This window comes from Pagrus pagrus (assembly GCF_965226575.1).
Source record: "Pagrus pagrus genome assembly, chromosome: 4".
In the NCBI taxonomy this organism is placed as follows: Eukaryota; Metazoa; Chordata; class Actinopteri; order Spariformes; family Sparidae; genus Pagrus; species Pagrus pagrus.
Genome location: NC_140188.1, coordinates 16957171 through 16982094, shown reverse-complemented (window position 1 = coordinate 16982094; position 24924 = coordinate 16957171). Strand labels below are relative to the sequence as shown.

The 24924-nt window shown below is 42.0% G+C and overlaps 3 protein-coding genes across 6 annotated transcripts; 1 reads left to right on the top strand and 2 right to left on the bottom strand.

The window, feature by feature from the left end:
• Positions 1-10882, bottom strand: LOC311256253 (solute carrier family 13 member 2-like). 2 transcript variants are annotated; one of them, XM_084351116.1, is made up of 13 exons: positions 10795-10882; positions 5619-5747; positions 5341-5477; positions 4935-5188; positions 4799-4858; positions 4404-4575; positions 3724-3846; positions 3424-3633; positions 2998-3092; positions 1854-1969; positions 1599-1760; positions 783-920; positions 1-444 (listed from the first exon to the last, which is right to left on the bottom strand). In XM_084351116.1, the coding sequence occupies exons 2-13, from the start codon at positions 5715-5717 to the stop codon at positions 316-318; spliced, it is 1695 nt and encodes a 564-aa protein (XP_084207242.1). In that variant the 5' UTR covers positions 5718-5747; positions 10795-10882; the 3' UTR covers positions 1-315. The 2 variants fall into 2 exon arrangements, with proteins under 2 accessions (XP_084207242.1, XP_084207243.1); XM_084351117.1 differs by having other exon boundaries at positions 4404-4572.
• Positions 9391-18379, top strand: slc46a1 (solute carrier family 46 member 1). Of its 3 annotated transcripts, none has more exons than XM_084351119.1 (7): positions 9391-11393; positions 12876-13267; positions 13368-13846; positions 14335-14418; positions 14639-14795; positions 14906-15006; positions 18192-18379. In XM_084351119.1, the coding sequence occupies exons 1-6, from the start codon at positions 11073-11075 to the stop codon at positions 14961-14963; spliced, it is 1491 nt and encodes a 496-aa protein (XP_084207245.1). In that variant the 5' UTR covers positions 9391-11072; the 3' UTR covers positions 14964-15006; positions 18192-18379. The 3 variants fall into 3 exon arrangements, with proteins under 3 accessions (XP_084207245.1, XP_084207246.1, XP_084207244.1); XM_084351120.1 differs by lacking the exon at positions 18192-18379 and having other exon boundaries at positions 9391-10861; positions 11052-11393; positions 14906-15349; XM_084351118.1 differs by lacking the exon at positions 18192-18379 and having other exon boundaries at positions 9392-11393; positions 14906-15349.
• On the bottom strand, positions 16982-24924 carry sarm1 (sterile alpha and TIR motif containing 1). The gene is made up of 8 exons (XM_084351115.1): positions 23925-24924; positions 21645-22263; positions 20888-21100; positions 20714-20805; positions 20310-20636; positions 19989-20178; positions 18641-18762; positions 16982-18280 (listed from the first exon to the last, which is right to left on the bottom strand). The coding sequence occupies exons 1-8, from the start codon at positions 24386-24388 to the stop codon at positions 18166-18168; spliced, it is 2142 nt and encodes a 713-aa protein (XP_084207241.1). The 5' UTR covers positions 24389-24924; the 3' UTR covers positions 16982-18165.

The window sequence follows — 24924 nt, the reverse complement described above, 5'->3', positions numbered from 1 at the left end:
GTCTTTTTCACTGATGGTCTCGTTTGCTGTTACAGATCATTTACAGAGGAATCATGAGATTGTTTCATAAACACTTAAAAGTTCCTTGTAGTCACTTTAACATATATTATATCTGAACTCAGTACACTCAAAGATATAAAGCTGCATAGAAGAACTCAAGGACACAGGCCTCAGTGCACATCATTCAGGGGAGCTTTAAAAAACACACACAGTCATCTGCAAGCCCAGTCCTCCAGTGGAGGAGTCCTGATAGATATGCAGGTATTGTTCATCTCCCCCAGTTTCTCCCCTGTCTCCCTTTCCTTGAGTTCATATTCAAGGACTTTTGGTGACGTTAGCCCAACTGGGGAAGGTATCCAGCTGGAACATGGCCACTCCCCACGTGTTAATGGCCAGGTTGATGGTTAGGACCCCAAGAATGTTCAAAGCGAATCCAGCTTTGGCCTGAAACAAACAGAAAAACAACAGAACATAAACAAAATTGTTGTTTTGTCAACAGCCCATATGAAGAGGCCTTATATTAATCTTATATATATATAATATTAATTCCAGTTAGTTGAAATACTAAGGCATGTATACATTACATTTGCTGGTGCCTGAGCTCTGTAATATTTTGTTATTATTATTGTTCACGATGTTGCGCAAATAGATAATAATGATCAGATATAAGGATTAATATAAGCTGCTTATCTTAAAAAATGGATATGAGCCTTTATCCAAAACACTGTGTGCATGTTATCATGCTCACGTACAGGGTCTCTATCTGTTTTGAAAGGTCTTACCATGTCTATGACTTTAAGGTTTCCGAAAGAAAAAGCGATGGCATTGGGTGGCGTGGCGACAGGCAGCATGAAAGCCAGTGAGGCAGCAATGGTGCATGGCAGCATGACGTACAGTGGGTGTATCTTGATGGCGGTGGCCTGGATAAAAAAAAGAAATGAAGTGAAATTCATTCACATGCTGAACAGGCAAGTCTAGAGCTATCAGAGTCCAGAGGAACTGGTTGCATTGTTTGTTTGTTTTGTCAAACATAACTATTAAGATGTCAGCTACAGACAGCAGGCAATTATTTTTGATCTCAAGCGCTGACAGCTTCATTTCCACACAAATATATACATACTTTCATAGATAACATCAGACTGAATTCGATTATGTGCTTTCTTGCAGAGTTAGATAAGAAGATCAGTGTAACCCTGATATCAGCGGGTTAAAGATCCCCTTCAGACATGTTTTAAGATGTATATAAAACACCTTGCTTGGACAAATCATTTGTTTCTGATTAGGTTTTTCTACACACAAACACACTGTGTGATGAGTATGTGTCATGTCATGTGTAAAGTTTTCCTGCTTGGACACAAGATGCCTCCTACTTCACTATGAAGTCCATTCTCGGTGTATGTGCACTGGAGGCTTCAAACTTTAAGTATGGGTGTAGAGCCGAGGGTGATTAGTTTAGCTCTGCAAAAAGACTGGAAGCAAGAGGCAACGACTAGCCCTGCAAACAAACTAACATCTAACACATAATATCTCATTTGTTCAACATGTATTACAATCATAAACGTAATAAAAACAACAAAAACAATTATGTTCAGTCTCACCATGGAGGCCAGTATTGGTAGAAAGAGAGTGGTGGTGGCCGTGTTGCTGGAACATTCGGTGAACGCGGCCACCAGCAGAGTCATCAGGATGGTGATGGCGTATGGAGGGATGCTCTGCAGCGGGATGAGACTTTCTCCCAGCCACAGAGAAAGTCCAGATTTCTTTATGCAGGGTGGGAGAACACACATCAGCATCCAACCATTTGTAGAGGATTGTGTTCAGAAAAATGTGGACTTTACGATCGGCTGAGTTACCTCACTTCCATGGGCCAGCGCATAACCTCCTCCTAGAAGCAAAAGGACGTTCCAAGGGAACTTTTGATGGACGATGTCCCAACTAAGCAGAGCTGAAGGGGCTTTAGCAGGGGCCCCTGGCAGAGACAAAGAAGAAGGAAGCTCAGATATTTACAGCTTTCATCAGCTATTAGTTAGTCAGTCATAAATAATGATATAGAAGGCCAGTTGGGTCAATGACTCACAAGTGACCCTAACGAACCTGAGACTCAGAGTTCACACGTGACCTTAACGACTCTATAAGGACACACTCACACAGGGTTTAAAGCCTGCAACCCCCCTCCAGTTAGTCAGAACTGATTAAGCCACTTGGATGAGAGGTGAAACGTCTTCAAGAAACTGAAACAAGTCCAGCTGCCTACGATACAGCACTCAGAATCACCATGAACTTGATGACTGAGAGCCTTTTACTGTCGACAGATAACAGTGTTGTGACCATAAACGGACTCCATGAAGATAGAAGGAAGTGCGATAAACGGCAAGCCATCAAACACCAACAACAAAATGCGATGTTGTAACTGGATCCATACTCTTAAACAAATTTTTTTTCCCCAATGTGAGAAAAAGACTTTGGCACCTCAAAATCTGCGTCATATCTTTTAAACTCTATCTTTTAAGCGTGTTAATCATTCTTCTGTCACTCCTCTGTATACAAAACAAACTGCTTTTCCACCTTTTAAAGAGCTGCACAACCCTTGTCGCTTATGTGCAGGAGGTGGACACGCTTAACTTAAGTTACCAAGAGCAAAAAAAAAAATTCATTGATAGAAAAAGTGATTTGTCGGAGGAACAGAAGCAGCTCTTTGTACCGACATGACCTTGGTGCTATCAGACTACAACTCAGGAAGCACTGAATCAGCGAGAAGAATTATCAGAGGCAATAAAAAGTTATTGACGGCATCTTTGTGGTGCACACACCTCGAGAGGACAAACGTTACTGTAAAACTGCACGCTTATCTTCATGAGAGAGACATACCGCAACATGTCGCAAACATAAATTGTGGTCCAACGGTGAATGAGCACTACCCATTGTTTCTGTCTTGCACAGACAGACCCAAAAAGAGATGCACACACAAAATGATCCGAAACATGCCAGCTGACCTACCATCACTGGACTTCCCGCAGCATCTGGGCAATTTGGACGGGATGCAGAAGAAGAGTGCTGACATGAATATGGCCACAGTGCCATCTGTGACGTACCTGATGAGAAAACACGTTTAAAATATATTAATTTCTACTGAATTAGCTGCATTACCTCCTGAATAAACCCAGGACTGGACGGAGAATTACAGGGTCGGGTCATCAAATCAAACATCTGACACTGGACCCATTTAGGGTAAAACAGCTACAGACTGGCTAGGACACACCACGCACCATGGAGACCAAAGTTTAGTGATCGACACAAGGGCTGTGTGATATGGCCTTTAAACAAAATCACACAATTTGACAGGACGGAGGAAACTCTCCAGAGAGAGAGGATCAGGATTTATCAGGACTATTTTACCGAATGACTCGCAGTTTTTGAACTCACGTTTTGTCTTTGTTGAAGAGCACAGTGGCCCAGCCGGGTATGAACCCAGGCTCCCTGGTAAACCACAGAAGAACCAGCAACATGAAGATGACCAGCACACAGCCCTCAGCGAAGCCCATCCTGCCCAACTTCTTGTATTCATCTTTGATGACCTGGTATGCCTCTCTGTCGGCATCTCTCTTTGTGCCACATCCAAAGGACTTTTTCAAGCTGGAATAACACAATGTGCAAATACATTTTTGATAACGTGGATTCTTCAGCAGTAACAATCAGAATGTGACTCTCGTCCATCAAACTCACTTGAAGCCCAAAAACATAAACTGCAGCCACAGCCAAGACAGGGCGAGCATTAGCAGCATGGTAGGGAAAGCGAAGCCAAACCAGCTTGCAAAGTTGATTATGCCTCCATTATCTGGGAAGAGTCTGTTGATGATAACAAATATCAGAAGAACATTATTAGTCAAACAGGTGTCTGAGCTCTCTTTTCTACAAGTCCCAGCAAGCTTTTTCCCAAAGGGGTATTGTTTTTGTTGACTAGGCCATCACTTATCAGATACTTTATTAACAGTTTCTCAGTAATTTTATTGCTCAATTGACTTGGCATGACTATAAATAAAGGGCATTTGGCACATTGTGTTGACATCCAAATGCCAATTGGGTGAAACTTAAGACTTGTTTAGTCCTGTTGCTCATTTGGACTTAGTTGAAAAATGTAGGTGGGGCTACTACTGGTATTACCACGTAACCACAATGGACAAAGTGAGTAAAATTTTATCAAAACCAATAGGAACCCTACTCTACTGTAGTCGAAATAGACCTTTAGTGGGAAAAAGTCAATCTGGCCCACCACACTATGATGAGGATTATATCATGATCTTTGGTATCTGGTTGGTTCCCACAGATTGAGTCTGGTCTTATGAATCTGCATCCAGGAAAAATGGCCAGTAGTGTGTGTGCATGTGCATATTTGCAGGTCGTACTCATCGATCTGGCCTTTCATGATGACATTGGGTGTGGTTCCAGTGAGAGTCGCTGTCCCGCCGATGCAGGCGGAATAACAAACACTCAGGCTCATGCCTTTCTTCAGATCTGCATACTTCTGCTCCCTCTGAAGTCTGCGCTGCTCTGCCTCCGGACTCCTGTCACAAACTTCTGGAAGGACAGAGATGGCATCCTTAGCACTGAAAAGACTACTTAATTGTGTCTTGGACGTAACATGAATTTACTGCTTGGTTTTCAATGCTTTAGCAGGTTTGTAATTGTTTAACTTAGTGTCGACAAAGTTGCCATTGACCTCAAACAACCAAAGTAAGATTACATTTGGCCTTTTATTCTTTTCTGAGCTGTCTGCTGCAGATAAAAGTTAAAAACCTACTTGAAATAACATTTTCTTTCATTTCCTTCATGTCTTTGCTGTCATCATCTTTATGTGCATCTGCAAAACACCATTAGAACAACATTAGTAAAAAGTTAGCATCCCGGGAGAACCAAAAACACTGTTACACACTCACCCATGTTGATGCTGCTGTCCTTTGGTTTGAGCTCTTTCTTGTGATTTTCTTTGGTGTCGCCCATCTCAAACGCCTGGTTTTCCTGACCATCCTTTGCAGCGGTCAGGCTATATTCCCTCTCTTCAGCGTTGGCCTCTGTCTCACACAGCTGCTGCAGCACAGCGCCGGCGATGGGCAGCATCATGGCCGTGGAGGCCGAGTTACTGATCCACATGGACAGAAAGGCCGTGGTGCTCATGAAACCCATCATCAGGCTGGAGAAGACGCAGGACAAATGATTATATGGAGGGTGGAAAGTCGAAGACAGCATGCAAAGGATTTCAGTTGTGTGAACAGGGGCGTATACAAAATGTATATTGTAGCTGAGGTGTGTATACGTTTATGTGTAAAGAGAAAAGCTTCTTACAGAGCTGGCTTCACCCCAACAATAAGCAAAACAAAAATGGCAATCCTCTTGTGCAGGTTCCACTGCTCGACAGCGATGGCCACCACCAGCCCACCAATAAAGAGCATGTTGGAGTCTTTGAGGTACTGGATACAAACCTGGGTAAGGAAAGAAATCCAAATAGGTTCATGTGAGAGCATTAAACTGATTCCTTGATCCTTCAAAAGACTTCAAAGACCCTGTCAAACACATTTTAAAGACGTATTTAATAAAAATGCATATATACAGTTAGGAAATACCTCGCTTGATTCCATGATGCCCATCATGGGGAAGAGAATGACGGGCAGCAGGGCGGTCACAGACAGGGGGATACACTCTGTGCACCAGAACAGCGCCATGAGGATTATTACAAAACCACATTTTCCCTCCTGCGATAAAAGACGAGAGTTACATTCTGATGAATTTGACACGTGCACAAGCGATGACTAACTGAGAAACATGGCATTAAAGCCTTAAGGGGTTTGACAACAAAACAGAAACGTCTTTATCTTGGCACAAGCAAATGCACGTGTGCCCACTGTTTTACATATATTTGCATGTTCAACTTGCAGCGGACCATTAAGTATTACATAACACGTCTTAGCAGGGCAAAGTAAACACACCGCTTTTGTCTACGTGGTTGAAGGAATTTATTGGGTTCTTTTGCATGACTACTGTCTACTATAGCTCGCTACAAGATACAACGCACTAATTGTCTGTAATGACCAGAATAACTAATACTTTGATGATCCTTCCATGCGTTTCATTTCTTTTCTAGCTGTATGTTGTGTTTACGTTTATCAATTATGTTCAGCTGCTTCATTAAAATTGAAGAACGATCAGCTGTGATGAGCTGAAAGGGAGCAGAGATTGCGATCTTTGGTTTGATGGGACTGACTGAGCCTCTGAACATGATCCCACGTTTCAATTTATCATAGTCAAAGATTACACGGAACAAAGGGTCATTGACATGAATGCACTTCCAGGCTGATGCCTGTGATCCTTTTTTCTTTTTTTTTCATTTTGAAACAATATACTCAGGGCACTGAGAGAGTTGATTCAAAACAGTACAAGTACAATAATTTTCTACATAAAACCTCCCGAGTGAATCTAACTGTCGGGTTACTAAACAATGAGATTCCTGATGAGCCTCTACTCTTCTCTCTCCTGACTCTTCAGTGGTACAATGATACTTTCAATCACTTTCATCATCACACTCATGGACAGCAGAGTCCGCTCTTATTTGCCTCATTAACTTCTAAACATATCTCTATGGAAACCATCATATGCCCCATTTAAATCATACCACTCTCAAATATCATCCTCTCCGACCTCCTTCCCTAATGAATCATGCATAGTATTTTTTTCAGGGATCTGTGACCTATGCACTGCTTACTCCGAGTAATCACGTTGTAGTAGCAGAAATAGCAGCAGCAGCAAAATGCATTAATTTGTTGATGATAAGGCTGATATTCAGTTTTGTTAACTCCTTATCAAATGGACAGGCAAGAAAAGGAGAAAAATATCTGAGACGATGACCTGGATATTTGTGATTCAAGTTTTATGTTTAATATCACAGGCATGAGTCATCTTTTTTTTTTTTACTCAGGCCTACTTAATAGAGGTTTTCAGAGGTTGTTTGGATAAATGACAACCGTGTTTGTATTCAATCTAGACCTGAGTGGTGCTTTAACGGATGTACGAATTCATAACGCTGCTAATAGAACAAAAGACAAAGGTCAGAGATCAGATTTGATGAAACTCCTGGAAAGTCCTTTAATCAGCGCTGCTCTTTGATGTTTGACCTGTGAGACCTCTAATCTGAGTCGGATAAGATATCAAATGGACCAGTTAACCCTGAACGTGCAGTGAGGGTGACCTGCGGACATCATGATTTGATTTGATTCTGGTTTCTTTTATTTTCCTGTTATTCACACAAAGTGCACAACAGGTCAAATGTTTCGTGACAAAATTACAGGTTATTTTGCAGCTCAGTCTTAAACAAGATATTCTGCCTTCTCTCCCAAGCTTGACAAACAAAATTTGCCACAAAAATGGTCCTCTTCTTGAAGCAAGACTAAAGTTTTTTCTTAATCAGCACATGGAGGACATCTTAGAGGGCACGTCCCTCACGTCCCCATAGACCTCGTCTTGAAACGTTTAAGCTCTCACTTCTTAACTTCTTTAATCCATCTTCCTGAGAAGATTGATGGGTGTTGGAGGAGATCTGTGCTCCAAGCAAATATCTAATATCTCATATTAAGTTGATTTAATCCAAAAAGCAACAATACTACGGCAAAAGTGACTTTGTTTAGTCCATTTCCACCCAGGCTTCCAACCAGTGGCTCTACTAGATGACACCTTAACTCCACCATGTGGTAGTAATAATGGCACATATTTAACATTATTTTAAACATGTATTGCAAAAGTTTTGGGTAAAGAGTTATAACATTTAATATAATATAATAATATACGTATTGTACATTTTCAGCGATATTTGAAGGCTTAAAGTAATAAAGTGGTGCCTCAGTTTATGTGTTGCATAGCTTTGGACTACAATACATCATGCAATTAGACAAGCTGTCCCTATTCAGTAGATCTGAAGTTTAAAGTAAAGTAAATTGCCTGCAGATTTCTCCTACTACAGAAAAACACACAGATGTGTTCATTGTTCTTACCGGGGTTGGGATGATCAGAGGCAGAGGCAGGAGTAAAAGAGGTGTCAGGACTATTATAATGTATTTCCTATACATCCACAGAGATGTGAGAAATCCCGCCATGCTCCACACGATGTGATGGGCATCCAAAGTAATACAAAGTCAGAGGGGAAGGATTTATTAGCGACACCGACTTACTATCTAAGAGGCAGTAACAGACAATCTCTGAGTATATATGGTGGGAAATACAGTAAGGCACCCTGAAAAAGAGGATTAAAAATTAACCTTAGAGTGAGGGGCCTGCATGAACAGGGTGTGATATGGTGATAAGGTAAGTAACTATGAGCAATAAACAGAAAAACTAATCTTTTTTTATCTTGACCGTAAAATGAGACAGCTGTTTTGTCTGTGTCAGGTGTAATAAGATTTAACTACATGTTGTCAACAGAGCAAAGGCACATTGCACAAATTCATAAAGTGGAATGGCACGTCCCAGGATGAAAAACAAATCCATCAAACACCAGAGTTAAACTCATGTGGGTGTAACTCATGAAAACCGCTGATATGATTCCTAAGAAAAGCCTCCCGGACAGGTTGAAATGTAGACAAACCAGATCATCCTCCTATTGTGTGTGTGTGTGTGTGTGTGTGTGTGTGTGTGTGTGTGTGTGTGTGTGTGTGTGTGTGTGTGTGTGTGTGTATGTGTGTGTGTGTGTGTGTGAAACGGAAAGCTGAAAAGTTTTTCAAGAGAGAGTGTCGACTGATGATTTATTGTCTGGGGCAACCCTGTGGTTGGACGGTATTAAATTACGGTCAAAGTCCCTGACTGTTCCTTTACAGGAAAAAATACTTTCAGTCTGAAGTTATCTAAAAAACATCACCGACTCAGATAAATAAAAGAAAGTACATGAATAAAAAAAGAATTCAGATTTTTTTTAAAATGAAAAAGTAATAAGTACAGTATATGTACTTGTACGTGAGACGTGCTGCTTTTATTTTCCAGACACAATATTTAAAATGTAAAGGGGTCACAGGAGGACAACACCTGCCGCTCTAACGTTAGGTTTCAAAACACAATAATTAAATAACTGATATGATAAAAAACACTATTTTCTTTTAGCTGAGAAAGGAATTTCATGTGATAACCTAATCACTAAAGACATAACAGAGGTCAAATATGAAATGTTTGTGCTGCTTTCAAATCGCAGTGAAAAATGTTGAACTGTGAATGTTAAAGAAAACAAATATAAAAAAAACAAACAACAACAAACATCCAAATAGGTTCATGTCGGAGCGTTACACTGATTCCTTGCAGAAACAACCAACATTTATGATTATAAATACTCTCCTTTAACCTCCCCAACAAATGTTATTAATTTGACAAAAAAACAGACAAAACACACAGTAAACAAAGTTCAGATGAATTTGACTGAGAGCGCTATATAATATACAATATATATATGTATATGTATGACCGTGATATAAAAAATATATATATATTGATAGCCTATTAAAAACACATATGTGACAATACTGGTGAATAGTCCAGTGCAGATGTGAGGCCTTGTGGATCTTTTGTTTATCAGCTAATCTGGTTGTTTTTTCATGATCAAATAAGAGAGAAAACAAAGTTAATGATGAATTTGACCTGTAGCAATATTGTGTTAATATCAATAGCATTCATCTGCTTGGCCATGATAATTGTGAGGTGTAAATCTGATATTGTGATGGCCCAAATATGTAGTATTTTTTCTGACTTTATCCGTGGAGGTGCTCTGAAGGCCTTTACTGTGTGCACTGAGTCCCTGGACCGATATTAAAAATGCACTCTAGAGACGGAATAAAACAATAAATTATGATGATTTTAAATTATTTTTAATTAAGTCATTTTTGAGTAAGGCATATTTGTCAGACTACAGCCAACTATCTTTACAAAAGTTAAGGCCTGATTATGAGTAATCACTTCCAAGGATCATGTTTCTTCTGTTGATTCACAAGAATCCATCTAGAGAAAACAGAACACACCTTCCTACTTTGTTCGGGTCAGTCAGTCAGAAATAATTACAGAGGTTAGTAAGTGTTGCTTGGCATGAGTTAACAAAGCTTCCAGGTAATAGCGGCATTTTTTTATACATGACTAATCTCTCCAGATCTGCTTAGAAAAACAGTACGATCCAATTCTGTCCTCATCATGTGTGACCTGCAGTTTCCTTTGATTATATGGGCGGGTGCTGTGCACAATCACTCTTGATTTATGATTTTAGACATGTTATGTAATACTTAATAGTCTGCTGCAAAGTTGAAAATGCAAATATACCTTAAAAACAGTAAGCACATGTGCATTTGCTTGTGCCAAGAAAAAGAAGTATATTTTTTTATGGTAGAGCCCCTGAAGGCTTTGACGTCATGCACATGTGCAAATGAATCATTATGTAACACTCATCACAGAATAATCACCAGAATAACTGATACTGTAATGATCCTTACATGCGTTTCATTACCTCTCTAGCTGTATGTTGTGTTTATGTTGTTAGTGTTACATACTGATTATTGACATGTGCACAAGTGATGGCTGACTGAGAAATAAACCCAAAACAGAAACAGGAAATAACACTGGCCCTGGTTTGTAGTCAAATGTAGGGCACGTGTTAATGCTCAATTTGAGCTCCCATAGCAACAGTTGCGCTAGTAAAATAGCTAGCAGTTAGCTTAATTAAAGGTGCTCTGTCACAACTTTGTGACCCGTCGCTTGTTGATAAGTATGTGTTAAGCAGAAAACCTGCAGTTGAGCTGTTCGTCCAGACGAGGCTGCTGAGTTCCTGCTTCATGTGCAGCTGTCTGAGCTGGTAGAGAAGTTGTCTTTAAACTCGTGATGCTTCATCCAGCACTGAGCGTCAACTAACCGACGTTAGCATGATAAGCTAGTCAGCTAAATTGTTCAGGAAGGAGCAGAGAGCAAGCTCTAGTTCATGTCTCGCTTGTGTTCAAATACTGTGAATACGGGATTTGTCACGGTGACGCAGTCTTTGTGTACAGTTTAGTGTCGGGGGGGCTGCCATGGACGAGCCGGACACCGCAGCGATCCTCCCCGGAGATGTGCTCGCGTCAACGGACGATGAAGCTTCAACCATCGACCCGGGTGGCGTCAAAGGAGAGGAGGCTGACGTACCGACGACTCGCTTCGCCCGGCCGCCGTTTACATGCTCGCTGCCGGGGACTGTGGAGCCGGTGATGTTCCTCTCCATGTTTTCTCTGGCTCTGCAGGCGCCTCTGTCCACACAGTACCTGTGGGACCGTGTCAGCGAGGACCTCGGCTACAACGGCTCCAAGAGGTCGGAGTGCAGCAACAGCTCCGCGCCCCCCGACCCTCTCCTGAAGGTGTTTTTTCACGGCTACTTGTGTCAAAATTAACCAGTCATCGCAATAATCAGTGGTATTCCCTCTTGCTGTTGGCCAAGTATCTAATTAAAGTGCCTGGCTCAAAGGCACCCCTATAACAACAGCTGTCAGATAGTTACTCTAATGAGCAGCCATTTTAAAGGGTTCTGGTTCTGTTGGTTAGCGAGATAGCTAACAGGTGTCAGGTATGCTAGTTAACTAAACACAGAGCATCATTATAGCCTTAAAATAAGAGTTTCTTTGGGATACTCTGATGTATAAGGCATCACATTTACAAACACAACTAGTGTGGGTCAATGGGCTGAATTTGATTTACTTGTTAATAAACAGGGACGGTGCCAAAAGGCTGTTTTTCTCCTGCAGAGCTAGCACAGATGCTACATAGTGTCATAACAGCAGGTATTTAAAGGTGCGGTATGTAAGTATACACTATCTGTTGAACTCCTATCCAAACAAATAGGCAGCGACATACAACCAGACTAACCGCTGCTAACTTTAGCTGCCGTTTGCAGCTAGCATTACGGAGCAACAGGAGTGCTGTTGTTGTTGTTGTTTACACCACTGCAATACAAACTTGTATTGCCAAACAGGATCGGCTGGGCTAGCCGGTTAGCATGCTTGCCTGTAAACCACACATCTTTGACATGATGTCAAAAATGTCTTCACTTTCTGTTGATGATTTTAGTTAATGTGGAACGTGAGAATTCTTACATATTGTACCTTTAAATAGTTGCATGTAAAGCAGTGATAGAAATGTGAATGTAATGTTATGTAAGGCATCTTTATGTTACGTCGTCAGGTAGATGAAATTAATCAAAACATGCTATACAGTGGCACACACTACACAGCATAAAAACAAACAGAATGGGGAATATAAATGTTAATGGAAAGGTATTACAAAGGCATTATAAGCCACTTAAAACATGCAGCACGATAGCATTCAACACAGATAGAAAGCAACACACAATGAACAAAAAACACTCTGGCACAATTAAAGTAAGACCACAATGAAAGACAGAAATGGAGGTTTAGACATTTAGACGCATTCATCCAAGGCAAGATGTGACACTTGCGGATAGAGATATACAGAAGCAGCATCATCTGTGTCCCAAGTGCACATACATGGATAGAAAAAAAGATCTGCACTGCTTACTGGAAGAGCGCATTTAACCCAGAAACAGTTTCCACAAAGAGGAACAGCGGTCACAAGTTGAAACTCGGCAACAAAGAAGTGATGAGGTCGGAGGTTATTCGTTCTGCTGCCCAGACATTGTGTAATATATGTGCTTTATGTGCATGTAATTACATCTAGCATGCAGGGTAAATGTGATTATGGGTAGGAGAGGGACCAAGCAGTAATAACTTGAATGTCTTCACCTTCAATCACATTGTCCCTGAACATGAAACAATCTCCATCCTGTTCGCTGGGTTACACTTGTTTTTGTTTGTTTTTTCTTGCAGGAGGTGGAAACCTTGACAGCCCACTGGAGCCTGTACATCAGTCTTGCAGGCTTTTCTGTAGGCCTGTTGGTGGTGCCTCTCCTGGGCTCGTGGAGCGACTTCGCGGGTCGCAGACCTGTTCTCATCATCCCCAATCTGGGCATGGCCGTCCAAGTAGTGGGTTACCTCGTGGTGATGTACCTGAAGCTGCCTGTGGTCTACTTTCTAGTGGGCAGGATACTCAGTGGCCTTACAGGTGACTTCAACGCCATCCTGGCCGGCTGCTTTTCATATGTGGCTGATACCAGTGACAGGAGGTCCCGCACCTTCAGGGTGGCAGTGTTGGAGGCTTGTATAGGCACTTCAGGGATGCTAGCCAGCATCATCGGAGGGAAGTGGCGGCAGGCACAAGGGTAAGAAATGTGTGATGTTGCCTAGTCACAGTATGTAGAGAGGTATGAAAATATTTGCTATCTGAATTGGTAATCATTATGTTTTTATACCTGTGTGTAGGTACATCAACCCATTCTGGCTTGCCCTGGCCGCTAACTTGGCTGCAGCTCTGTACACTTACCTGTTTGTCCGTGAGTCTGTCCTTACAGACCCAAGTGCCAAGCTCCTCACCTCTCGCCACCATAAAGCTGTCTGGCACCTCTTCTCAACAGGAGGCAGTACTGCCGAGGCAGGGGGAAGATTTCACAGATGTAAGCTGTGGCTTTACATGCTGTGTTTCTTTCTGGTGGTGGGCATACACTTCGGCTGCAGGGAGCTGTTTGTGCTGTATGAGCTGAGCTCACCGCTGTGCTGGGGGCCGGCCCTCATTGGCTATGGATCAGCCGCTAACAACCTAGCCTACCTCACCAGTCTGCTGGGGCTGAAGATCATGCAGCGCTGTCTGGCAGACTCCTGGGTGGGTGTCATTGGTCTGGCCTTTAATATCACAGGGCTGGTGGTCATTTCTGTAGCTGACACCACCCAGCTCATGTTCACAGGTGAGAGAAGTTTTTTAGTGTATTTGGCCTCAATGAGGCACGGTGACATGTGACCAACTAAAATCCTTTGCATTAAAAAAGCACATTAATTTAATGAGATTACAATTAAATTTAAAATTCTGCTTTTACTTTCATAATCCTCTGTCATTTGTGCTTTCGCAGCTCTACAGAAAGGTTGTTAAAGCATGCACTCTTTTATCAGCCACACATGATAATAGTATGTATTTACCAGGCAACTGCTGTCATGCTGTCACAGCTCAGCAAGCGACAGACTGAACAGGTTGTGTATGTCGGATACCTTACATACCAGGCAATAAAACACTCAGTATGCTCACAGCTTGTAGCCAGCTGGCACAATAGCACAAAACGTATGGGCCATTTTAGGACTGTACATATTCATGCGTACAAATACTAGAACAGAACTTTTAAATATCAGCAATGGGGACTGTGTGTTGATCTATTTTAACTGTTAATTTGTCTGTCACCAGGGTATGGTTTGTCTTTCCTCTACGTGGCTATGACACCTGTTATTAGGTCAAAGCTGTCGAAGTTGGTGGACCCATCAGAACAAGGTCAGTGACTGAACATGTACAAATACCACAAAAACCGATGAGACAGATGAGAGCCCGCTCAGTGTGTCAGCTGTATAGTGTTTGAATAAGTCACTGAATTATCATAATTAGATCAGCATGCTACAGCGCACTTTAATTTGAAGCACATGTCCCTTTTGTCTCGAGGGACAGCCTGTGTCCCGCAGGTTGTATACATAACTGTGTTTGTGCTTTCTCCCAGGTGCCCTTTTTGCCTCTGTAGCCTGTGTGGAGAGTTTATGTTTTCTGGTGGGTGGCGGCGTCTTCAACTCTCTTTACCCAGCCACTCTGCACTTCATGAGGGGCTTCCCCTTCCTGTTCGCTGCCATCCTCCTCCTCATCCCCATTGGAATAATTGGGTGAGTTCACACTTGCCTCACTGGCACAATTGACCTCATTAACAGCTCATTATTTATACTGTATATATTTATTATGAATTATTAACAGGCGTTCACATTTGTCTTTCTAGTACCCTGCAGTGTTTGGACCAGAGGAGAGAGCACAGAGACTCCACATCGGCATCCTGACCTGACGAGAGGCAGCGAGTTCGTCCTGGTGTCAGTCTATGAGGTGAGCAGCTCTGACACAGACGTCCATCTGTGATGCAGGGAGAGACTTTGACGGGGCAGCTGACAGTTGTTAGCTCTCTCAGCGATGGGATTCCTCCAACAAGTCACAGCAAAGTGATCAAAACCAAAGGATGAAGAATCAATCTCCTGACTGACATCACAAATCAAATCTCGGCAAGATTCAACACACGCTATCATTTTTTTATTTGATATATTTTCATTACAGTATGAGTGCCTTACATTTCCATGTTGGATGTATTAATGTCAGTAGGTCTAATGAGACACTACAGGTTAAGATGCTTACTGTAAAATAAAAGGCCAAACTCCTCAGCTGTTCAAAAACATATCAAGCATGAGTGTTCACGTAATGTGTTCTCAGTTTATTAATAGCAGCATATCAATCATCTGACTCCGGCATGGTTGTTAAGTACACTGGTAATCAATGAGTGAGACACCCTCGATACACTTATTGTAACAGGGCTTCTTACAGAAAGAGTGGGGAAATACACCCCTTTGCTAATTATCCTGTAATATTAACAATATTTTGACGTGTGTTTTTAAGTGTTTAGTTGATTCGTTGGTTGCCAAAGTCTGACACATTACTCTTGAACTATCAGCAAGGTTGCTAATAAGGGATACCCTAAATGTCAAACGTGTTAAACGTGAAGCTCAGATGTTTTGTTTAATGAAATTCTCACCATGCGTTTTGTTTAGTCAAATGCTGCTGCTCGTTGATTTATGTACAACCACCCCAGTGAAAATAGTGATTTGTTGACAAGAGCAGGCAAGTGATGAGATGCTACTTCACTTGTTGCCTGAAACTTCTCAGAAGAGAAACCAACATTGTTTTGTGGAAGTCAAGTAAGTTATACTCAGGGAGGTGACAAATGTAACCTTATTTTGATTTGAGAAATGTTTTGGGACTAAAAATGGTCATTTATTGAGATCATATGTATATTGCCGAAGAAATTAAGGTTATAATATGTTTTTATGCCAATGTAGGTGACTTGTTTAATAATGAACTATTCTGAACTTATTATTGATTTAGGACAAATACATGAGTGAAATCCTCCCTGTAACAGGTAATGCATTTCTGTACTAGGATTCAAAGGGAAATATTTTAGTTTTTAGTTTTCACTTCTTGCAAAAGTCACTACTTGAATTGTGATGGTTTTATTTAAAGGTTTACATGAGAAGTGATACCTGCTGCAGGATAAGTGCAGTTAAGAGATAATAATATAAGTACTTCTGGTATTTTGGGTATTGTATTTAGATGAAAATATTTTTGTGCAATATTTTGGCGAAAACATAAATTATTCTTACAGAGTATTTTCACACTGTGGTATTGATTGAAGAGTACTTCTTCCATCACTGCCTGTTTGCACATTTGAATGGAGAGTCGGTCACATCCTAAATCTGTTGTTGGACGTGGTCTCAGAACAGTGAAGTCACCACCTGAAATTCACACACTGCAGATAGATCATCTGTGCCAAACCGAATGACACAGCAGAGAGAGGGATGGTAGTGGCAGCCAGGGATTACTGCGCTACACCTCCTCCTTCCATAAAGCAGAGAGCGAAATCCAAACTCCCTGAAGAGCCCCCTCCCCTCCCACCGCCACAACAACACGCGATAGTCCCAGAGCACAGACCCACAGCCAACATGAGCACAGGGGTCAGGTCCTGGTGGCACAGTGAGGGAACAAGAGCTGCCACATCAGCTTTAAAATGCACAAAGGGAAGTTTAGAGGTTAACTTAAGTATTACTGTGAATTGATCTGCATGGAGACGGATTGGTTTGGTTGTCAGAGCCATTCTTAGACGTATCAACAATGCTGTTAATTCTTCACTTTATTTATACGTTGAAATCGTCTTATGTTTTGGACAATGACTGGGACATTTTGTACAGTTTGTGATAAAGACGGTGGTTTAAATTGTTTCTGTCACACAGTAATGAAAAGTCAAAGAGTTTCACTGTTAAATGTTTTATGACACATTTTATTTTTACATGATTCAAATAAAGGGACCAATTCATGTTTGTTTCACAATGAGAACATTAATAAACATGACGAAGAAAAATGAAATCCTGTTTTACTACTTGAAAAATAAAGTAATGTAAACTACACAGAGTATATTCAATAAATGCTATGAGGTGGAAAACAATAATAAGGCAAGATGTTGCATCCAGGTTATAATAATACAATCAGTGATATATATATATGAAGCCAACACAATTTGCAAGACTTCTCATACATTTATTTCAAAGCAAAGGGTTTCTTGTATCTTGATTTTTGATGAAGGGATTTGCAGCTTTTCAAAGCTTCAGTGTGTCATATTGCTGGATTTCTTTTTGTTTTTACTCGACTGCTTCTACTAAACACACCGAGGGAACAAGGATGAAATTTAAGTGGCAAAGCCACAATGAATTTCTCATCAGACCCAATAGTGTGGTGAATAAAACATCGGTACATTTTTGAGTCCTGTACATCAATTCAAAGTTTAATTTTTATCCACTTTTACAGAGGGAAGGAAATGGTTAATACTCCTTGGTTATTTGTCGTTGCCTGTGCGCTCCTTCAACCTGTCTTCAGCTAAAGTAAGGATGCAGTTATGCAGCGTGTAGCTCATTTATTTCTGTACAATACGTCATGCCTCCAGCTTTGAGTGTTACGCCCTCAAACAATGTTTCTTTGCTATCACAACCCAGAAAACAAATGTCAGTAAAATCAGAGACCTGCCTTACCCCTGTGACTGTACAGTACATGAGTTAAACAAAAGATGATTGCATACAACTTTAATGAAGACTGATCGGTTAGTGGAGACTGATTTTGCTGGATGCCAATGTCGGCTGATCTATCACAGTTATTTTCCTGAGAGACGGAAGGCGTATACTGCACCTGATTAAACATATACAGCAGTGTGAGGGTACTATCGTTAAAGGCTTTTATTATATACAAATCCCCTTTTTTTAATCTCATTTATTGTTAGTCATTAATTAGCTCAATTTATATTATGCAATCAATCATAATCAGATTCACTTCACATGCGTTTGGGCAGAGGGGGGGAAGCTGCTAGGCCAGTTCGCCATCGGCCATGTGTAATTTGGCATCATTGGAAGTTATTGTAGCTCAGATCAAGCTCTGTTTTTGTCATTTATTATCTCATTCTTTCTTTTTCTGCCCTTTAGAGGCATCCGGGCTGTCGACCTGGTCTTGGTGTCCTTTCAGAAAGCGTAGGATCTTCTCGATCGAGGCCTCCTGATATTCGTGAGACCATCTGTGTCAAGAAAAAGAGCAGGCATTTGATGGTGTGCATTATAAGGAAACCAGTTGTCTCTAATGGATATTTTACAGATCATAAACTGTGAAAAGTTAACCCTTGTGTTCATAAATTATTCATAAAAAAATAAGAGGCTTTAAAAGATTAATAATGTTCACATGAGGAGGAACTGTGTTGTTATCACACAACTCAAACTCGTGAAGCTGTGAAACCTGTCGAGACAGATTCTCCCTCCTGCAGCTGCGCCACACAGCCATGTGGTTAACAGTGTGAAAGTATGTTGTCCCAATTTCATGGTTGTGCAAACCAATAACCACAGCATAATCCTGGTTAAGTTTACAGTAAACAGTGACTCACTTGATGCCATTGAAGTTGAGAATTGCTCTCATGTCCTCTGGCAGAGACATGGGATCGGGCCACATGAAGTTATCCGTGACGGGAACAATGTTCTTCTTCCCAGCCAGGGCGGTGACTATCTCCTGCAACATGAAGGATAACATCTTTGAGTCTATGAAATATGTCCAGACCTGAAAAAGCACAAGTTATTGATTGGAATCCCTTGCAAGTTAAACATCTGATCCCTTGTTTCAGCCGCAATATGCATGTCACATATATCTCAGACAGGGAGTATGAATGCACAAGCACTTGTACAGTAATTCTCAGGCATTCTGCAGAAGATAAAAACTGGTGACATGTTCTGATCTTGTTTCAAGGGACTCACGGCTTTTGTGCAACCAAAAGTATCGGACAGGATTACATCAAATTAAGTAACCAAATATGTAAGAGAGAGCAGAGATCCAACAGGGACATGAGGACAACTCATCACAAAGCAAAACGACACTGTCACACATCAGTGGTCAAAATCAATGGCTTTTTAGACGAAGAACAGAACGTTACAGCATGACAGCACAACATTGTTGAAGTTGTTTTGCAGCCAGGAATTAAAATGTTCTGGACTGGCAAAATAATCATTTGTTAACACCGAATCACTTCTCAGAGACCAGGCGGCTCTACAAGGGCCAGCCGCAGTAACCACGCTAACAATGAAGCTGAGAAAAACTGATTTAATGGCTTGAAATTCATGACCAATTATGTGACCGATGACCCCCAAAATTCAGATACTGCACTCTGCCTTTGTATTACCTTAAACAGATAAATACATGTGTAGTGCGAAGTGCTTCTTCTTGTCTTCTTCCTGAAAATCTAAATCTAATTTCTTGTTACATTGTACAATATCTGTATGTTTTAGTGTTTGCATGTTTAAAAAGTTGTAATTGAGGAAATTGTTATTAATTTTTAATATTAATTGTATGCTCTCATAGAATAAAGTCTAGTTCGTGCCTTAATGAAAACAAATATCAATCAAATCTGGAATGATAAACATAACTGCTGTAATCCTTGCACTCTAGATTACAGTTTTATACGCAGACACATAAATTATTCAAATTATTCAAATTATTTGATTATTATCAAACGATTTGATCAAACTGTAGATACTGCAATTTGGATTTATAGGGCAGCGATGTCCAGCACATTCAGTGTGAATGTTATATGCACCCTTCATTCCAGCTAATACTGTTCTGCTGTTGTGTCAAGATAAATGTGGAATATCTCAGTAAGGGCTTAAGGTGAAAGAGAGTGAAAGTATTTAGCAAAAATGACATATAATGAGTCCCTCAGAGGCTGAGAATGGACAACTCCTGACCTTATGCACCCAGTCCTTCATGGCAGTGTCATCCATGCACTTGTCGAGCGCATTTGCGGACAGGACCAGGATGAAGTTACGTGCCCTCTGTACACTCTGAATCAGTTTGTCCTCGAATTTACCAGCCTCCAGCTTCTCCACGTCTATGAAGACGCTGTATCCTCGAACCTGCAGGTGCACCTTCAGAAGGCTTGGGACAGGAGAGGAAATGAGAAAGTCAGTGAGGTAAGGATGAATAAAGACAGTACAAACGTCTTCTGTCCTTGCCCTGGCTCTAATTTAACCTCCTTTTCCCCTACACCATACTGTTTGAGTTCTGACCTGGCCAGCTGGGAACCGGTGGTCCGACGGTAGCTGATGAACACATCGGGCCCTGCAGGCTTGGCGTCTGTGTGGCACGGTTTTAAGGGCCTGCGGCTAGAAGACAGGATCTTGGCTCTGTGGACTCCGTTGTCTATGTGGCAGTCGAGCTGGAGCTGCTGATCAGTCACGTTCTGGACACTGTTGCGATCCACTCCTGACTGGACCATGCCGTAGGTGTACTGACGGAATCGAGGGTCCACCTCCACTAGCCAGTCAGCCATGTTGTTTGGGTCACATGTGGAGTAGTTGGCGTAAGTTTTCAGCACACGCAAGTCTCTCAAAAACCTGGAGGAGGAGACAGAACAGAGGTGTTAATGTCGCTCAGCCTCAGACACGTGTCTTCAGAGGTTTGTACCACTTGCCTCTTGCGAGTGAGGGCTGCAGTCATGCCCAGGTCAGCGCTCAGATCCTGGTCTGTGATGTTCAGCAGGAGGTCTCCATCCACCTGGAGCTCCTAGTAGGGTAGTGAGAAATGTCAGACATACAGTATTATACGTAGATCTTCGTGCTTGTATCTATATCCCCGTTTAACTCACCTGGAAACGGTCACAATAGGCACTAAAGCCAACCTGCTGCAGCCAGGTCTGCACCTCACAGGTTTTCCAGTTCGGCACACATGACAGGATTCGTTTCGGCACTTCCTCCCCCATCATACTCAGCGCCCGCTTGGCGAGGCTGGAGGCTGTGCCATTACTGGAGTACATGACAATTTTCTTCAGGCTCTGCACTGCTCCGATCTCTTGAAATATCTAAAAGGAGGACAAATTAAAGTCATTGTCACAACAAAGCTACCATAGAGCATTTTTCTAAGAACTTTAGTTTATAGGGGCTCCATGAAACTCCTGTGTTGTGCTGCAAGCCGTTTAGTTTATGTTAGCTGACTCCGTTTCTAAACTAACTTAAGCTACTGTTGCTGAGAATCCAAACTGAGCCATTCACAAAGAAATCCACAGTCCAGCAGCATTAAACAACTTAAATCGTCCACAGGCTTGTATAGGCAACGAGAGATTGGGTAGTCTCATTTTTCACATCAAGTAACAAACCACTCAATTATGCCCAAGCGAAGCAAACTCTTGACTAGCTAGTTTTCTTGTTTTGCTCAGTAATTGTGCACATCTTAAAAAGCACTGTATGTCTGATAAGAGTAAGCATGATAATATGTTAAATCCACCAAAAGAGTGACTCGATGTTCTCAGTTAGGTGGAAAAAAAAATATTATCAGTATCTGCATATAGGATATCGGTGAATACCCAGTTATATGCATCCCTAGAGCTATATGGGAAGTGATGGTACCTTGGTGTTACGCTGACGAGACTTGATGCTGGTCTCAGCACAAAGGTAAAAGGCTGCAATGCACTTTCCCTCCACTCTTGTGCCATCCAGTAACGGCAAAAGATGCTGCAGGTCAGCGGCCGTCTTGCCCTGCATGCAGTCTGCACTGTCCAGTAAACTGCGGGCAAAGTCATCCGGATCCAAAGATGCGATGAAAGGCTCCACCAGCTCCAAGGTCCCAGATTTCACCACCTCTTTCTCAATTTCTCGGTTTGTAGCTAACACAGTCACAGCCAGACACGCGTGGAAGCGGATGAGTTCATCCTCTTTGGAAAAGGCCAGTGGGAAAAGCCACTCAGCCGCCTGTTTCTCAATCATCCATCTCTGGCAGCGGTGGCCTCCGTACATGGCACAGTTTGCCAGTGCCACAGCACAGTGGCGCAGCACGGTGGGGTCTGTACCTCGGCACCAGAAGAGGAGGGCGTCCAGGGCTCCGTTAGAGATGAGGTGGACGGACGTCTCCTCTGAGTGTTTGAACATGTGCTCCAGGATCCCTGAGACACTCCGAGCCAGCTGTGCGTCCTCCTGCTGCCGAGTCAGGTTGAGGACGACCCCCATACCCATCCGTGCTAAATAATCTCTGCCAACAGAAGATTGTAAATATGGTTAAAAGCAGTTAGCCAGAGATACTCCTGAACAACTGTGGCATGAACAGTGTCAAACACTGCCACTTTGGGTTGTTGTCAGACCAGAATCACCAACCCAGACTTGCCTACAGATAAGACTCAGTAATCAACTAGCTTTCTCCAGAAAGTTACACATTGTTGCTTTAAGTCATTTATCAAGCAAAAATGAAAAACATTTATGGGCACCAGCTGCTTTTCCCTTTGCTTTTCTCTGCTTTATGTCACTGCAAATTAAATAATATTAAGTTTTGGACTTACACATTTTCTGTTTCTTTCCTTTTTTGTCTGTTGTTAGTCATTATGTTCAGTCATTGTTCTTCGTCATGGTTGTTACAATCACTGTTTGTAGTGGCTACTTGTCTATGTCTGTCTTATTGTTTGTTCTCATGCCTGTATTACAGTTTGTATCATGGGACAAGGACTACAAATTAACCATGGCTAGAAGTCATATTCTGCACCTGTTGCATTCTAATAAGATGAAACAATGGCTTCAGGCATTGTCCCTATTAAATAAGCCAATAAAATAAGTCAATAAAATACAATTTTATAGACTGAACCATGAAAACAGTGAACGATCGAACAGTCTTGAGGTCCATCTCTGTCATTTTTGAGGCTGTAGATTAAGGTTATCATGTAGTTCCTGTTATTTTGTCCTGGCTACATCATATGGCACAAACATCCACAGTTTTATTTGGTAACACTTTACAATAAGGTACACAAAAATGAAAGCAGTTACTAAGGAGAGGTACGACTTGATCGTTAATTAATCGTTATTTAGTCATTCCTGAATGACTAAATTTGAGGACTATGTAGTAGATAATGATGAGTTACTAAAGAATAGACTTTGAGATACTACATTAATGAATCATTAGGTAATAATTAGTGCATAAATATCTGTAAATGAACATACTGACCACTTTTTTCATGAGTTGTTCCTGATTAACCACGAACCAGCTGCTGAGTGGCACAAACTAGTAACGAATAATTAATTGGTCATTAATGACTCCTTAGTTAGTGTTATGTGTACCTTCAAGTAAAGTGAGACGTAATACTGAGTAGTTACCAAGTGAAACATGTCAAAAAATACATTTTATTGAGTGTAGTGACTCAGTATAATGTTTCACTTTACGTGAAGGTACACAAAAACAGTAACTAATGATTCAGTAATTGGTAATTAATGAAACATTACCAGCGGCTGGTTCGTGGTTAATGAGGAACAACTCATGAAGAAAGTGTAGTAAGTCAGTATGTTGCTTCACAGATATTGATGAACTAATCATTACCTAATGATTCAATAATATTGTGTTTTTCCAGTCTATTCTTACTCATCATAATTTCTGGTATAGTGCTTGAATCAAAGTTATTCAGTAATTACTCATTAACGATTCATTAACTATCAAGTCGTTCCTGATTTGTTCCTATTCGCTCCTCAGTAGCTACTCACATCTTTGTGTACCTATGCTATTAACTACAGAGACAACATATAGGAAGGTCTCGCAGACTACCAGATGAGAGTCAACACCTCTCTGAGAGAAAAATATTTAAAATGGTATTTGTTTATTGCAGAGCTGCTCTCTTTGTCCAAGTGTTCACGTTATTTTGTCCACACTCCTACCTGTTGTCTGCCACCAGTATCTGCTCCAGCAGTTTTGCAGACTCATAGGTGATCTCCACAGCAGGTGTCTGTTGCAGCTGCAGCAGCAGCTCCAGGCCTCCATCCAGCCGGATCCTGTTGCAGATCTCCTCGGCCACCTGACGTCCTACAGCGGGCATCACCCAGGCCTCCTCCACCAGCTGGTACATCTCGGCGATGGCCTGGCGGGTCTCATCTGAATCAGAGGTCTCCTTCCCTGTCCTCAGCCTCCTGATGGCGCAGCGCAGGGCGGGGAGGGAGCTGTCCAAAACCGCCTGGACGTCGGCGCTGATGCCCGGGGAGACCGGTCGGTGGTTGCAGACGGAGCCGCTCCTCCCTCTCTGCAGCCGGCTGACATAATCCGGGACTGTGAGTCTTTCCGAGCTGAACATGATGGAGAAATGTCGGTAGAGCCTCCACAGGAAGAGCGTCAGAGAAAAGAGCATCTACCGGCGGAGTCAGGTTGTCTACAGGCCTCTCAGTCCTCGTCAACACTGTCACATCTGTGTCGATCAGCTGTAAATCACTCCTGACAGCTTTCAGCGCGTTGCATCAGCTGTCTACGATGTCATCCCTGCAGTAAGCACATAAACACTCGTAAGCAGATCTTGAGCAGGTGCTGTTTCGTCTCTGTTATCCCACCGACCGACCCTACAGACACTACAGTCTGCTGAGGTGTCCTTAAAGAGGCGACATGTCAGCACACGAGCTGAGAGCCCAGAGAGAAAACACACTTTTGTTGTCTGCACTCAGACAAAGAAGGCCTGTTCCTCTCACACAGTGTTCATGTGAAGCGGCTTGTCTCCTGAGAAAAAACACTAAATATGACGCCGCCCTCCTTTCAGATGTGGGCCCCTCGACCTACAGCATCCTCCGGTCAGCATCCGCAGGCTCCTTGTCCGTGTCTTCAGGGGTCTCTGCACCGCCCACCGGCTCCGGATACTTCCGATGATGTACATGAAAATGAGCTACCCCTCCTCCT

What these genes read in the sequence shown, in the direction of transcription:
- LOC311256253 (XM_084351116.1), bottom strand. Translation starts at nt 5,717, where the DNA reads ATGGCGCTGTTCTGGTGCACAGAGTGTATCCCCCTGTCTGTGACCGCC. An exon ending in ATGAAAGGCCAGATCGATGA is followed by an intron (nt 3,847 to 4,403) that starts GTACGACCTGCA and finishes TATCATCAACAG; the next exon opens with ACTCTTCCCAGATAATGGAG. An exon ending in TTTATGTTTTTGGGCTTCAA is followed by an intron (nt 3,634 to 3,723) that starts GTGAGTTTGATG and finishes GTGTTATTCCAG; the next exon opens with CTTGAAAAAGTCCTTTGGAT.
- slc46a1 (XM_084351119.1), top strand. Translation starts at nt 11,073, where the DNA reads ATGGACGAGCCGGACACCGCAGCGATCCTCCCCGGAGATGTGCTCGCG. An exon ending in CCCCCGACCCTCTCCTGAAG is followed by an intron (nt 11,394 to 12,875) that starts GTGTTTTTTCAC and finishes TTTTTCTTGCAG; the next exon opens with GAGGTGGAAACCTTGACAGC. An exon ending in ATCCCCATTGGAATAATTGG is followed by an intron (nt 14,796 to 14,905) that starts GTGAGTTCACAC and finishes TTGTCTTTCTAG; the next exon opens with TACCCTGCAGTGTTTGGACC.
- sarm1 (XM_084351115.1), bottom strand. Translation starts at nt 24,388, where the DNA reads ATGCTCTTTTCTCTGACGCTCTTCCTGTGGAGGCTCTACCGACATTTC. An exon ending in CTCGTCAGCGTAACACCAAG is followed by an intron (nt 21,101 to 21,644) that starts GTACCATCACTT and finishes TCCTCCTTTTAG; the next exon opens with ATATTTCAAGAGATCGGAGC. An exon ending in TGAAGGACTGGGTGCATAAG is followed by an intron (nt 18,763 to 19,988) that starts GTCAGGAGTTGT and finishes TTCATGTTGCAG; the next exon opens with GAGATAGTCACCGCCCTGGC.